This window comes from Lissotriton helveticus, chromosome 4_1 (assembly GCF_964261635.1).
Source record: "Lissotriton helveticus chromosome 4_1, aLisHel1.1, whole genome shotgun sequence".
Classification (NCBI taxonomy): Eukaryota; Metazoa; Chordata; class Amphibia; order Caudata; family Salamandridae; genus Lissotriton; species Lissotriton helveticus.
In genome coordinates this window covers 1,818,928,269-1,818,943,432 of record NC_136063.1, presented here as the reverse complement: position 1 = coordinate 1,818,943,432, position 15,164 = coordinate 1,818,928,269, and the positions used below count along the sequence as shown (strand labels likewise).

Sequence of the window (15,164 nt, the reverse complement as noted above, 5' to 3'; positions counted from 1 at the left end):
ACAGATCACTATGGGCTCCTCAGACAACCGAGGCTGAAACATATCCCCCACCATGGGAACCCCAATTCCCAATAAATATCCATAACAGGGGACTACAAAATCTAAAGATTACCCCACCCTTCAAATCCTTTGTAACAACCTAAATTCCTGTAGTGAGGCATAGCAAGTTATGTTTGCATGAGATTTCAATGCTACGTTTGAACCTTTTTGGCTTAAAGTCAGCTCCTACCAATGAAGAGGACGATTATTGGGAAATACCTGCTTTATCAATGCCGGGAAGGAAAGATATGAGGAGGTCGACCCTTCTTCTCATTGACATGACATTATCATGTGGCTTAAGAGCTTGTAAACGTCACTCCCCTTCAGACAGTATAGCGCTCAGCCCACCTTTAAGCTTTACGAGGGGAGAATACATGAGCAATATCAATTATATTATGTTGGAAGTAAGATTATGGCAGTGAATGGTTAACATGACCGTTATTTCAACATCCGAGAGCGACCATGATATTAAAGTTAAAAGGCAATTTGATTATAAATTTGTTGACCCCTCTATGTTCAGTCACAGAGATATTGCAGTCACAAATAATTGACAAAATGTGAAATGGGTGGATGTTATTTCCTCCCCTATTATTACCCAAGCCATCTATAAAATAAAAATCCCTGCTTTGGTTTCCTTTGCTGATACAATATTCTAGTGCATCTGTAATAATAGACACCCGCTCTATTCACTAATTTAAAGCAATTCTTCTTGAAAGATTTAAAATGCGATTAATTGATTTATAAGTCCCATGAATGGTTTAACACCTATTTAGGGCAACTAAGAATATGCTTATTTCAGCCATTAAAAAAAGAGATACAGGTAGAATAGCTGAATGCATGGGCACCTATAAAAATATTATAAAAGTAAGTATGATTATCTGGGAGAATGGAATCTAGGAGGATCGGTTAGATGCTGCTAAAGTAACAGATGCTAGAGGTTTTTAGCATATAGTGACTCGTGGAGGTCGTAACAAATACATATTCAACAGTGCGAATGTGTTGAACACTTTAAGGTAGTCTATAACAAGCCCGCTCAAATTGGTAACACTCTTAGTTCAGCAATGGTAGATCATGGTGAATATAGTTTGGGCAATAGCGATATAGTTATTTTTTTCTTAACAGACGAATTGAAGACAATTTAAGCACATAAAGTAGTTAACGATTCAGGAATAGACAAAATTCCATCAGACTTACTTCGTTCAGAACCTTTGATCTGGGTCCTTTAGATCAATAAATTGTCAAATGCAATAGCAGCAGGTATGCTGGTCCCGGACTCTTCCAAAGGTGTTGAGATGAATCCAATTCACCAGGGGTCTCCATTGTTTTCTGTAGTGAGAGCTACTTCCGATTATTGAAATCATTGTGAGCTACTAAAGGTTAAGCAACTTGAGCATTGTTATCAGACACCCTCACGCCCAGCTCCATTGACCAAAGCCTAATGTCCATAGCACCAGATACTATGGTTTGAAGAAAATACTTTGACGAGGGGCAATATTAAAGGACTGACATGTGTGTCAGTGAGAGTGTGATCTTTGGGGATGTATGAACATGTGTGCGCATGAATGGGAGAAATGTGTAAGTGTGATTAAGAGCCTATGTTGTATGTACTTGTGGCACTGGAATACCTTTTGTCATATGTGGCATTGTTACATGTATAATACAAATATACAACTATTTTTTTCTATGAGAGAAATGTACAGTGCAGAAAACATTCTGCAAACATTTTCATGATATGGGACATTTTTATACACTTAAAAGTTCCCCCACTTAAAACAATGGATGTATTTTTCAGTTCTAGATATGGCACTATGTCTATCAGCCACTGGGATCAAGATGCCTGCAGCGTGTAAAAGTAACACTTTGAAATGCTAGAAAATTAAACTGAACAGTTAACTTTATGTTAAACTCATCATTTAAATGTAATCCCATTTCCAAGTATCACATTGACAAACACCAGGCATCTTGCTCCCAGTGGCCTGTAGCAGCCACGGCCCGTGGAGGGCGTTCCGCGGGGGCAGAAAGGCGTAGCGGGGGAGGGTCAGAGTGGGGGGAGCTAAAAAACAGAATATGGATAATTGGAGGTAAGTAAACAATTTAATTAATAAAACGAATTTCGTAGCGCTCACAGCATCGCATTTTGCCCAAGCAGGGCCCCCATACCTCTGAGGCCTGCGAGCATCTATTGTGCCCCGCTGTAAATCCCTGCACTGTGTGGCTGGCACCAGAGGTGCCTGCCACACGGTGCAGGGATTTACACAAACTCCTATTTCTCTATGGGAGCTTGTGCTGCAGACGGAAACCCCCCGCAGCACAAGCGCCCATAGAGAAATTGGAGTTTGCGACTGCAGCATGTGCGGTCACATTGTAATTAGGTGGTCAGAGCCTTTGACCTATGGTCAGTTGGTTCCAATACCAAAACCTGCCTCCGCCCGACATCATAAATTGTTGTAAATGCAACACTTTCGAATGAGAGAGAAATGAAAATGAAAATATAAACTTAATCATTAAGGTACATTTTTCATTTGAATTTTCTACTCCAAGATTGAGTTGCCAAGGATTCCTTTCACCAAATGGAAAACAGTTGATCTCAACCAGAGCAGCTTATGTGTGGCCTTTGTTGATCTACATTTGCGCTAACCTGGTCCCAAAACAAAACTTTGGGAAGTTCTCAGGACTACGGGAGTCCCGCCCTCCCTGTTTTATTTAATTATGGAACTGTATACTAATAACTTTGCCCGGGTGAGGTGGGGTACTAATGGAGAAGACTGCTATTAATAGAGCAGTACGCCAAGTCTGTGTACTGGCGCCACACTTGTTTTGCTCTTCATTAATGTCTGTATCAATTATTTAATAGATTGTGAGAATGATTTGCCACAATTGGGGGGTGAAACGGTGCCGCCTTTATTTTTTCATACGACACTCTCTTGATGTCCAAAACACTCAGGGGTCATCAAATCCTACTGGAGAGATTTGGCCTATACTGTTCGTTGCATGATGTGGAAATCAATCCTTTAAAATCAAATTTATGATTTTCAACCTGCATACGAAGTTCAGATGTATACTAACTTAAGTTAGACTCTCTGATTCCCATGCTTAGCTGGCGCAAATCACAAAAAAAAATTGAATCACCAGGAGGCTGCTGTCCGTAGGTTTGCAAACCACACACCAACCTATCCCATAACCCGAGCCATGGAAATATATAGAAATACATAGTGTTAAGGTTCTTTACGGCTTAGAGGTATATGGGCAACTGCAATCTGGATGCTCTGGGTAAGGGTTAGAGTAGTTTTATTAAATCATTATTGAAACTTGCCTTGAGATCTCTGATGGTCTCCCTACAGCTTGATATAGGTTTGAAATCTATTGGCCATATTGAAACCCTGAGGATTATTTTACAATTAATTCACATTTGGATAGGAGTGATCCGATTCAGTATAAAGAAGTTGCGCACAGACCTCTGCTGTATAGGATGCCATGGGTAAGTTACATTAAGGGCTGATTGCCCACCTTGGCAGTGGGTCAATACTGGTCAAACTCCTTGCTGATTTCCATTGCTGGTTCAAGAATTGCAAAACAAGGTATTTGGCAATGTGTGCACGGGACCTGGTTACATAATGCTGCATTCGAAGTTTATCTGACCGTTTTCTATTTTTTGAGACTGATTTTAAACTTGGAGTTTTTGGACTATATTAATCCACCCTTGTCAAAGACTTTTTAATTTCAAAGCATGTTATTCTTTTTTAACAGGCAAGTACATTCGCTTTACCGTTACGGGGTACAAGCTATATAAAGTTTAGGCCAGGCACTCTCCTTATTGCTTTGTTTTCAAGTTCATGGGCTCTGGCAATTATGGAACTAAAATGTGCCTTATGTGGTGTCAAGCGGTAGAGAGCGAAGGACATTTATTGATCTTTTATAGGGGTTATCAAAAGCAGAGAACATTCTGATTTGCCCCGCTTTCATGGGTTTTGGGACTAAGAAACTATCAATTATCGTTGAGAATATGTAAAACTGATACTAGTGTCTGTGTAGTATATACTGTGTCGAAGTTTCGTCAGTCAATTTGGTTTTTAAGGTCCAAAACAAAAGGGGCAGGCCAATACAATGAGTGTAATTTTGTACTGTAATACTGTGTAATAAATGCTTCCTTTTATTTAGATGTTCTTGCACCACTGTAGACGTCCGAATGGTCTGGATGCAATTATTGATTTTTTTTATTGTATTTCTACATGCAATAAAACATTTTATAATATTTTCATGTATTGATTGACATTTTAAATCAATGAACAATAAAGTAAAGACATCAATTAAAACAGTTTATTAAGTCAATGTTGTAACTCTTATGCCTTGGAAGAATAGCCGGGCCTGACACCTGGTTATGGTTATTCAAGGAATTCTAAAGGGCTTAGAGGTTGCTTATCTTTTTCAGCCGTGGGCTTTCCATTAAGTATCCAGGCTAATAGTGATCCAGATAGTCTAATATTTTCCTGTACTTTCACAGCCTAGGATTTAATCTTGAGCAACCCACAATTGAACTCTGCCCTTTCATATTCTCAATTCATTGTTCAGTTGTAGCATCTATGATGTCCCACTGAGTATGGTTCTAACACAATACTTTAGATAAAGATGACAATGCCTCTATACTTGTGCTTATATTACTGGTTTTGTCTCCAACACTGAATGTGAAAGATTTACTTTAATCAAACAAATGTTCCTTCATTGCTCTTGTTCTTCTCGGTCATGAGTTTGCTGCTGGATTTTATAGTAGCGCTTGTGCTGAAAGGCTGGCAATCAGGATGATCATCGATGCAACAGCCACTGTCCCTTGGGAGAAAGGCTCTGTGTTCCTCATCATCCAATCATGTTCTTCCTCCATCTTCTGGCGCTTGAGCTCTGGTCCCATGATCTTTCGGATGGTCTCATAGCGCTTATCAAGATATTGAATCTGAAAAAGTAGAACAAGGAATGTACTAAGGATAAGGAGTGATATAAATCATCACAGACTGCATATGACCACTTCATAGCCTTGCACCAACATTCTACCATCAGGAAGAACACACTAGCTATTCTGTTGCTTCCTAAATGAGAGGTGTTCTCCCAGGAGGCACCGGGAAGACATAATTTCTCGGAAAATAGAAGAACCTGTGTTGTATAAAAAATAAATAAAAAAACACTGGCCCCAACTCAAAACCTCCCCATGACTGATCTATGCTTGCCCCTGTGGCATTAAACTGATACGCTACTTGTTTGAAATGTACCTCAGCAACACAACAACATGGCACCAGTCCATTATAACCAGCACATCTCAGCATGGCTACCATACATGTAATGTTTCATTAATAACACTTCTCCCCAGCAGCACGTATCAGCAGCGCTCCTATACTTTACTGGGGCAATACAAGCGCCTTTCGGCAGGGCAGTTATCATTTTAGCGAGACGATATTAACACTTTCAGAAGCCTGCCAGACTGTGTACTAAACTAGCACTTCTCAGCCGAACTGCTTTACGGGTCCTGGACCTTACACGCTCGTCAGCAGGGTGACTATATGTTTGGAAGTACCAGCACTTATTAGCTGGGCAATTTCATTATGAGTGAGAATACCAGCGCTTGTCTTTGTGGATAGAACAGGCACTTCACCATAGAGCTGCTACATTTGTAATGAGCAATCCAGGACTTCACAGTATGGCGTCTGTACTTGCAGTAGACAAAACCAACATTCCTAGCAGGACTACTGTACTTGCAGAGGGCAGTACCAGTGCTTTTCAGTAGAGCTGTTATAGACACATGGAAGAAAACCAGCACTTCACAGCAATGCTGCAATAGCAATAATAGACAGTGCCAGCACTACTCATGACTCTTCTACATGTATATGGAGTGTCCTGCTGGTTGAGACTGTTTTGTGTTAGGCGCACTGTATATATTTCATCACCTTTTGGCACTGATATCTCACCTGCACTATGCTGACACAAGTAGCACCTTATCGCCGTTTGGAATTGCCACTTGATGAACTTGACTAATTTAAACATTGAAACTTTATACATTTTCCTATTTTGTAATAGAAGGATTTGTGGTACTTTGTTCCCTTGCCCATTTATATAGTCTTTTTCGAATGGTTACCTTTGGGACACATACTATAATAATGACCTTTATATGCTAAATTCCACTGGGATAAAGGGTTCCCTCTCATGTTTTTTACGGAAAGTTTTAAATTAGACCGTCCATCACCATTTGAGAATATATTTTTAGTGATGAAGTACCGAATCCATTTCTTATTTTTAGAATTTGAAACCATCCAACAAAGACACATGTTGAAAATATTTACATATTCCATGTCACAATTCAAAGTACAGGAGTAAAATGCATGGATAGTGGAAGCCCCTCTTTCCACCACCGCAGGGTTTTAACTAATTCTTGATATCGTTTTTAAAAATATCAACCTAAAGAATCTAGTGGCACAACCTACAGCTTCCACACTCCAAATTAATGAAATCAACCTTTAAGAGAGCGAAACCACTAATGCCATTGAGTGTCCAAAGGTTCTAACTGATGTACTGGGTTTGGTTCCCTTTCAGGCGGACTCAGAAATTGCCATATTCTTGACTTTCTGTGTTAACCATTGGGTTTCAATGACAATTTCCTTAAGAGAACGTTGAGGCCATTTAGTGCATAAAAGTAGTCACTAACAATTTGTGTCACATGATGCCATCCTGAAGAAGGAGCCTCTTTTCGCTCCTGGTCTATAAACAATGTACCAGGTTACAACTGGAATAATTCCAGCTGTTTCACTGACCTCGGACACTAATTGCTGCCAGGCTATATTCTCCAGAGGTATTTTACCTTATGTCAGCACTGTGGAGCACTGGTGTACTCTGAAATATTAGATATCCTTGCTAAAGGTTAATTGATTGACACAAAACACTGTTTCCACTGAAGTACTTTGTGTTGTTGCAAATATTGTTGCTACCTTATATGCCCCTTCCGGATGAGAATGCCTCTATATATATTTTTTAAAATATATCTATTTTATTACTATTTTTCAGTTTACATGGGGTTCAGACAACAACATTCTCTTCCTTCACATGCATTTTATACATTCCTTATTTGTATAAACATATTTTTAAAGACCATGAATGACGTGTGAATTATGGACGTGTGGGTGTATCTAGTGGTGTCACTGTCTACTCTGATATATTTCCGGGAATTGCGTCCTTCAAGTGAGTTGTTCGGTGTTTAAAACTACCGATGTAATTTGTTAACTGTTAACTGAGGATCAAACTGGGGTGGGGTAGGGGAGGAAGGGTGTACACGGGCGGGCACGTTCCATGTGTAGGCTATCATGCCGTTAGTGTTGTGGGACTGGGTATGTTGGGGGATGTGCAGGCCTTTCAGGGGTGGCTGGGAGTTTAGGTATCTGTTAGTGACTTCAGGAGTCTGGTGGTGTCAGAGGATCTGTGTGAGTCCCGGTGGGTGAATTCCTATCTAGTTGTTTCATCGGGGTTAATGGTGTTGAGGGCGGCTGACTGTGCTATCTGTTGTCCGAATTGATACAACAGTAGGGCCCATTCTGTGGAGATGAGGCACCTCCATATCCCCCGCACCTCCTCGTTTCTGATAGCATCCGCTTTTGCTGCGCCTCATTTGTTAACCGCTCCTGTCCAGGCTGCCATTGGGGGTCCTGCCGAGGCTCGCCAATGTTTGGCTATCCCTCGTTTTCGCCAACAGGATAGCCAGCGAGGCAAAGCATATCTGGACTTTGTGGTGTTTTCGATGCCGAAACATCCCTAGTGCGCAGGCCTCCCACATGTTCATATCTACTCATCCTGTGACTTCCCACAACGTCTCATGTATTGAGTTTCAGTAAGGTTGTATGATGGGCCAGCTCCAAAACATATGTTGAAACACTGCGTCTGGGGCCTGTCATCGGGGACATAAAAACTGCATATCTGGATAGAATCGGTGGAGGGGTGCTGGTGTTAGGTATCCGGAAAGAGCATTACAAAAATTGAGGAGCTTTAACAGTAGTGGTCTGGGGGGGATCCGGGAGGGTGGTCGTCACAACGGGACCTGGTGTGCTTTCTCCACTGAGAAGAAAGTGATTAGTTCTGAGGTCGGGGTAAATGATTTAAGCCAAGTATCTACATATCCTATGGGTGAGTTCAGCACTCTGATATTGCTCTCCCTTGAGCGTCCTTCCAAATCATCCATCCTTTCCTCCAAGAGCTGGACCCGAGATCTGAGTTCTTTTAAGGTTTCTTGCTGTGACTTGGCCTGAGGCATAAGGGTTGAGAGGGTCTTCTCCCCATTTGCCTCCTTGTCGGCTACTTTGCGATGGTTGTCCCTGAGTAAATTAAGGTCTGTGTTTCATAGTGACTCTGGAGTGTTCTATTGTGGCCAGCACTTTATTTAGCTTGTCCGACATTGAGGCTGTGGTTGAAGATTCCCCGTTAGTGTGGAGGTCCTTTGCTGTTGGAGAGGGGTGTCTCGTGGGGGCTGGCGTTTGTGGTCACCCATTAGATCGCAGTCACCCTATGTTTAGTCCTGTGGATGTGGGGGACTTATCAAGCGTGGTTTTCTAGTGAGCTATAGGTGTTCCACCTTTTTATTATGACCGATCCACACTGATATTTGGGTCCCATGGGGAGTTTCCTTGGCATTTTATCCACTGTTTGTGCTGGACGAAGATGCTTAATTAGGGTGGGTCCCTCTGTAGTTTAGTTCCACCCCGTGAGCTTTCAATTGAGTATGTGTATTACAATGCTCTGGCGTCCTGGCATGTCGTTGGTTAGTTTTGTGTGACTTTGCTGTGTTCACCTGCTCAGTTGGGTGATTATCTTTTGCCTGAGCCACATCTCCTAGTTGGTCTGGTGTATATGGTGGTCTTCCAGGTGGGGTGGGGGGGGAGGGGGATGGAAGGGCTGAGAAAGACTGTCACCAGCCCCTCTGTGGTTGAATTAGCTGAATTGTCAGTTATGGCCTTACTGCTACCAATTTATGTATCCTCCCTCATGCCAGGATTGTGAAAGGGGGGATTGTTTTTAAGTGTACACTGTTATCTTACAGCCCCTCTGCTCTTGTGATGTTCTTTTCACTCTGGGGCAGGCATATATGTCCTTATTGGACTCTGAACAGAGTGACAGATTGGTACTGTTTTTTTGGGGGAGGCGGAGGGTCAGTCTGTCTGTCCTGGGACCATATTCGTGTTTTCCCCTCATTCCTATTCTCTATGGGCTGACTCCTGGGTCTACGACCCCACCCCACACCTTCTAGAATGGTCTTGGGTAGAGAACGCAGCTTACCTCTGGTTGACTGTTGTTGTGATATGTGGCTAGACTCTAGTCCAGTCCTATGCCTCTGAGGCTCACCTCAACAGGGTATGGGACGTCTCCCTGCTGCACCTTGGACTAATTTGGGTTCTCAGCCCTTGAGATTGTGCCGGGCTCCTGGTAGGCACAGTGTTGTCACTTGGATGGGCTAGGCAACACCCTCTAGGATCGACACCTTTAGCTCGTCTCCTTCATTTGATTGGGGTGAAGGGCCGCTCCTGGGACTTGTCTCCAGTTTGCCAGTGTCAGTCTGTGTGTGTGCGTGGCCCCCAAAGTCCATCGGTTCCAGCACCCGTGAGTTGGAGTGCAACCCTCTGGGGACGGCTCTCGTAGTTTCGCCTCTCTGGCGTGAACTTCCGCCTACCAGATTGAAGTGTGCTGATCTGCTCTTCTCGGTTTATCTTCTTTTCGTTGGAGCAGTCAGCATTACCAGGGCACTGCCATTTTAGGGGCCGTATCTGGTCTCGGAAAAACAAATCTGGCTGCATCGTCCTCCCCTCTTGTCTTAGCATTGACGCTCTGTGTCCAGCTCCTCCTCTGTGGTGTTTTCCACTCGTCAAGTTCCGACACATTATCCTGATCTTCTTGGCCCGCTCCTTCTTAGCTTTGTCTGGGATCCGTCATGTTGGATGGGGCCGTAGTCTTGGCAAGCGGAATCGGCCACACCGCTATCTCTTCTCGCCCCAGCGCTGAGCAACACAGCTACAGGCTACTGCTGGTAAGTCTCTCTCCCCTTCTAGAGCATCTCAGGGCCCCACCGGTGTGGATGGGCAACGATGACCGAGCGATTACCCCTAGCCCTAGGCAGACATATCCCCCATCTTAGCTGGCTTAGCCACACACCCCTGAGAATGCCTCTATATATATATATATATATATATATATATATATCTATATAGAGTGAAACCACAGGCTCCCTTCAAGAAACTCAACTATTGAATGAAGAAACCCTAACTGTGTCCTGAAACCTCTCTACTTAATAGTGTAGGGTACTGAATCGATGATCTACACTCACCATTATTAATTGTATAAATATCAAATCACCTCATTCATAGATGAGGTAGCCGAGGTGGGTGAGCTAGATAGCGAATTTAACAGAGCATACATTCCACTGGTCTCCAAAATAGGAAAAGACATGCGGTGGAAGTTACAAGCATATATTTCTTATCTGCAATGATGTGAAAATCCTGACTAATTTGCCAATAGCTATAAGAAAGTCATCTCATTTCTGGTTCATAGAAACCTTTAAGTACTTGACCGTATATCACACAACTATACACAAATACTAATGGATTTTTTGTGGCAAGCTAAGGACAACAAAGAAAAAAAAGTAGCCCTCTCCCTCCATGGTGAGAATGTCTTTAGTAGAGTGGAGTGGGACTACTTCTTTTACACTATGTCAAGATTGGGCCTAGGGATTACCATTTTTGCAATGACAAAATGACTGTACCAAGCTCCTACTGTTATTTTTTAAAGTGCAATGGTTATATTTCTGAGACAATTGCAACTAGTAGAGCACGAGATAGGAATATCCACTGTCTTTGCTTCTTCTGATGGCAATAGAGCATGTATCCATCATCATCCACCACTCTACAGCTATCAAAGGAATCAATACTCCAAAAGGTGACCTCAGGCTGCCAATGTAAGCAGATAATATTTTGTTGACATGAGTCTCACCTGCCACTTGCATATCAACTTTAATAGAGTTCATTTCCGATTTTCACAAGTTTCTTGTTATAAAATAAACAGGACCAAAAGTGAGGCGATGCCATTGACAATACACACTACTTTACATGCCCTGCAAGAACAACCATTCAAATGGGTTCGACCTAAAATGAAATGCTTAGTAAAACATGTGAGCACCAATATTCACATCCAGGTGACTGATAATCTGAAATCCTGGTGGAACAATTGAAAAGAGATTTTACAAAATGTGGAAAATTACAACTCTTGCTATGGTGCAGAATACAAAAAAGATGGTGGTTGTGTCACATTTTAATTATGTGTTAAGCACTGGTTAAAGTAACCCACGCTATACTGCGACACACAGACTGCCAAATCAAAGAATACATCTGGCATAGAGAAAATCGAGGCGTGCCAGTGTCTAAAATATATGATGCGACACCGTCTGTAGAATTGTACGTGCCTGACATGGAACTTTTCATGAGGCACTATATCTTTCTCAACTAACCTACCAGACTGGGTTATACTGAAGAAAAATCTACAGAAAGTTATATGTAGTCCACAGATAATCTGCAAATGTCAAAAAGAGGATGTGGCAAAATCCAGTCATAATGCACTCAGTGAAAATATGGTCGTACAGGAACAACATCTTCAGAGAAAACAGACACCTACAATTAGAAGCCCACATCTGGAACAATTCAGAATTGTGTATGTGAGGTCATACCAGTAGCTGGCATACTTTATTAGAGAAGGGTATCAAATATACAAAACATCAAATACTAGAGGGCTCCTTGAAAACTTTGGAAGACCTGTGTAAACAATTCCAAGTTGATTTCAACCAATAGTGGTGGTTCATACACCTTAAAAACGGATTGATCCGTAAATTAGGTAAACAAACATTTCATTTGACTTACTCCACACTGCAGAAATACCAGAAGTGCTAGGGGAAGCTATAAAGTGTCACGGGTTTATGAAGTTCTGATTGATGAACCGTACGCCAAACCTATTGCAAGATATCTTTTGAATAACTGGCGGTGGAAGATTCAGAAAACGTACACTGAGGAAGAATGGTCTGAACTCTTGCTTGAACATGACAGAGGTCTTCGAGAATCGTGCTCCAAGTCGGTATACCGCAAGCTCATTCACTAGTGGCAGAAACACAATTCATATCCTTTGGCAAAGTTAAGCATCTCCTGGACTTCAGTTTGGAATCTTTCACAGTACTAAAAGGCAGCCCGTCCCTGGAACTTGCAGTCTTCAATGATACACAAGAAATTGTGGGCATCGCCAAGCATAAGAAAAGATTGCTTGATTCAGCGTTTGGAGTCGCTAAAATGGGCATATGACAATGTTGAAAATCACACTTGCCATGGACAGAAGCCATGATGGTAATGGCATCACATGAACGTTTGATCTACAAACTGAATTATCAACTACACATATTTGAGGAGCTATTGGCTCATACCTTAGTGGCTGATTCCAGGGACATGCAGACTAAAGATACCAGCACTGAGGGGTGTTATGCAAAGCCCTGACAAGCTCACCTAGAAGACTACAAGTTAAATGATCTGCTGATAAATTGACTTTTCAAATATACTATTATCTTTTTGTACACTATGGGCTCGATGTAGGTAAATTAGATTTACCGATTCATAAATAACGAATTTTACCGATTTGGTATTCATGAATCGGTAAATCTAATGTAGGTAATTATTCTGCAACAAATACCGAATCAGTAGGATTCGGTATTTACCGATTCTGTAATTACGGAATCTGTATTTGTCATTGATTCCTATGGGCCTTGAAGCCCATAGGAATCAATGGCAAATACCGATTCGGTAATTACAGAATTGGTAAAATTACCGATTTGACAAGGGGGACAGGGTGTCACTTTGACACCCTGCTGCACCCCTGTTTCTGGCTTGTGCCCCTGCACCCCTGAACCTGGCTGGCCCTTGTGCTAAGGGCATGTATGTGTGTTACATGGCACAGGTGTACATGCACAGATGTGCATGTACACTAGAATTAGTTATTTACCATGCAATAGTATTACAAGGTAAATAACGAATCAGTGCCACCTATATCTGTATTTACCGATTCGATAAATTTACCGATTCGGTATTTTAAAGAATCGGTAAATTTACCGAATCGGTAAATATACCGATTCTGTATATTTTAAGGCCCTTACATCTCCATTAGCAAATACCGGTCGGTAACGGCCGAAATCGGCCGTTACGACCGGTATTTGCCGACCTACATCTGGCCCTATGATATTAATTTCTGCATGCCACTCTCTTTTACACACCCATGGATCGATATTAAATACTACTGGAGTGGAACGTATGCAGTATAATTTGTGACATCCTTAGAACGTTAACTTGTATTTCAGAAGTGAGGTAATTATTTTCTTTAGGATGCTTACTATAGCTAAAGTCGAATAAAAGCCTTAAAATAGAAAACCATTATCCTTTAAAAAAATATATAAGCAGCACATTTTGTTTACTATTTGACACCGAAAGGGCCGTATTTCAAATGTGGTAACCAAAGCGACGTCATCAGTTTTAATGTGTTTTCACTTTAAGACAGTTTTTACCTCAATCATTCCTTTAAGTTTGAAAGAGAGGCAAGTGACTAACAATACATGAAAAGTACATCTAATTGCTCTTTCTACTTTTATAGGTGTCATACTGTTTATTATACTATATGCTTTCGTGAAGCATCAAAGTAGTGAGGACAGGAGGCTGATTCAGTGTCTTACTGTGAGGTTTTGAGCTCCTCTGGGAATCTGCATAAAAACTGCATTAGTCAGAATGTTGTAGCTGTACTCATCTAAAGTTAAACATTTACCTGGTGAAACGTGACAATGAAGATGCTAAATTAACCACTTTAAAGTTGCATTAAAGCTGCATTATCTAGAATATTGTAGCTGTACATGTTGCAGTATTGAAGTCATGCCATGAACAAGGGTCTGGTTACAGCCTCTTGGTACTCTTGGTACTGGGTTTAAAGGAGTAGGATGTCTTCCCTTGCATGGGTAGTACACACATTTTCCAATGTGCAGTTCTAGGGAGCGTAGGTGAGGGCTCCATCGAAAAGAAGACCCAGTATGTTCCCTTCTGGGAAGCACTTTATGCCCTATTCATGTAGGTGTAGTCCACACTCCACACTCGTATGTCACTTTTAGCTCCATTAAAGCAGAGGAAGGAGGGGACGCGCGACGCGGCGAAACAAGATGGCCGCTCCCTGACGAGCTCCGGGATGACGAGGAGCGCTCGCTAAAGAAGGGCTTCGATTTCGGAGGCTTTTCTCCACACAAACGGCAGATTCCTCTGTCAGAAGCTCCCCTGCTCAACTGGGTATTCTTGTAAGGCACAACATGCCGGTTTTTACCTGAAATTTCGATGGTTGGCTTTACAAAGGATGACGGCCGCCATTTATTTTTTTTCTTCTCCTCACACAGCGTTTTTTTTTCCTTTTTCTTTCTTTTTTCTGCTCCTTGTCGCTGCTTCTCCTCATGGCATGCCTTTTCATTGCCATTCCTAATGGAAATTTGGTCTTTTCATCTGCTGAGCCTTCTTCCTCCATGAGGTTTCTTTAAAGTGTGCTCTTCAACTATTTCAGCTGCACACCTGCGTCACAGACCTCATCTTCTAATGTATATTTTTCCAAGTGCTCTTAATTTTCCTCTAGATTAGTAGAGGTACTGATACATAATTTTTTTTTTCTTATTGTTTGGACATATATTCATTTGACTTTCAGCTTCATTCTTGAACCACTTTATTGGCTCTTCATTTTGACGGCTGCTACCTTCTGAGCTATTCCGTTGTCGCCTCACTTGCTTGTGGATCTCTTTTGACTCTATTTCTTGCCATTATTGATCCCATTGGTGTCGCATTTAAAATGGAGTCAGCACACAATTCTAAGGTTCACGGCGTTCCTTCTGCTACACGAAAAGACTCTGTCGCTGCTGGTAAACGCCTTAAAAAAGATCCCCCTTCGCCATCAAAGTCTCCTCTCCCTGTCACATTGGAGGATATTATGGAGGAACTATGCCTCATACGCCCTTTCATGACCGATACTTCTACTACTCTCCAGAGACTTGACGATAAATGGTCCAG

The 15,164-nt window shown here is 41.9% G+C and overlaps 1 protein-coding gene across 1 annotated transcript in view; it reads right to left on the bottom strand.

The window, feature by feature from the left end:
* Positions 1-4,342: 4,342 nt before the first annotated feature.
* XPNPEP2 (X-prolyl aminopeptidase 2) overlaps positions 4,343-15,164 on the bottom strand; it is a 472,549-nt gene continuing 461,727 nt past the window's right edge. The window contains exon 21 of the mRNA XM_078688442.1: positions 4,343-4,984. Coding sequence (XP_078544568.1) covers positions 4,799-4,984 — 186 coding nt within the window. The 3' untranslated portion in view covers positions 4,343-4,798. The remainder of the gene's footprint in view (positions 4,985-15,164) is intronic.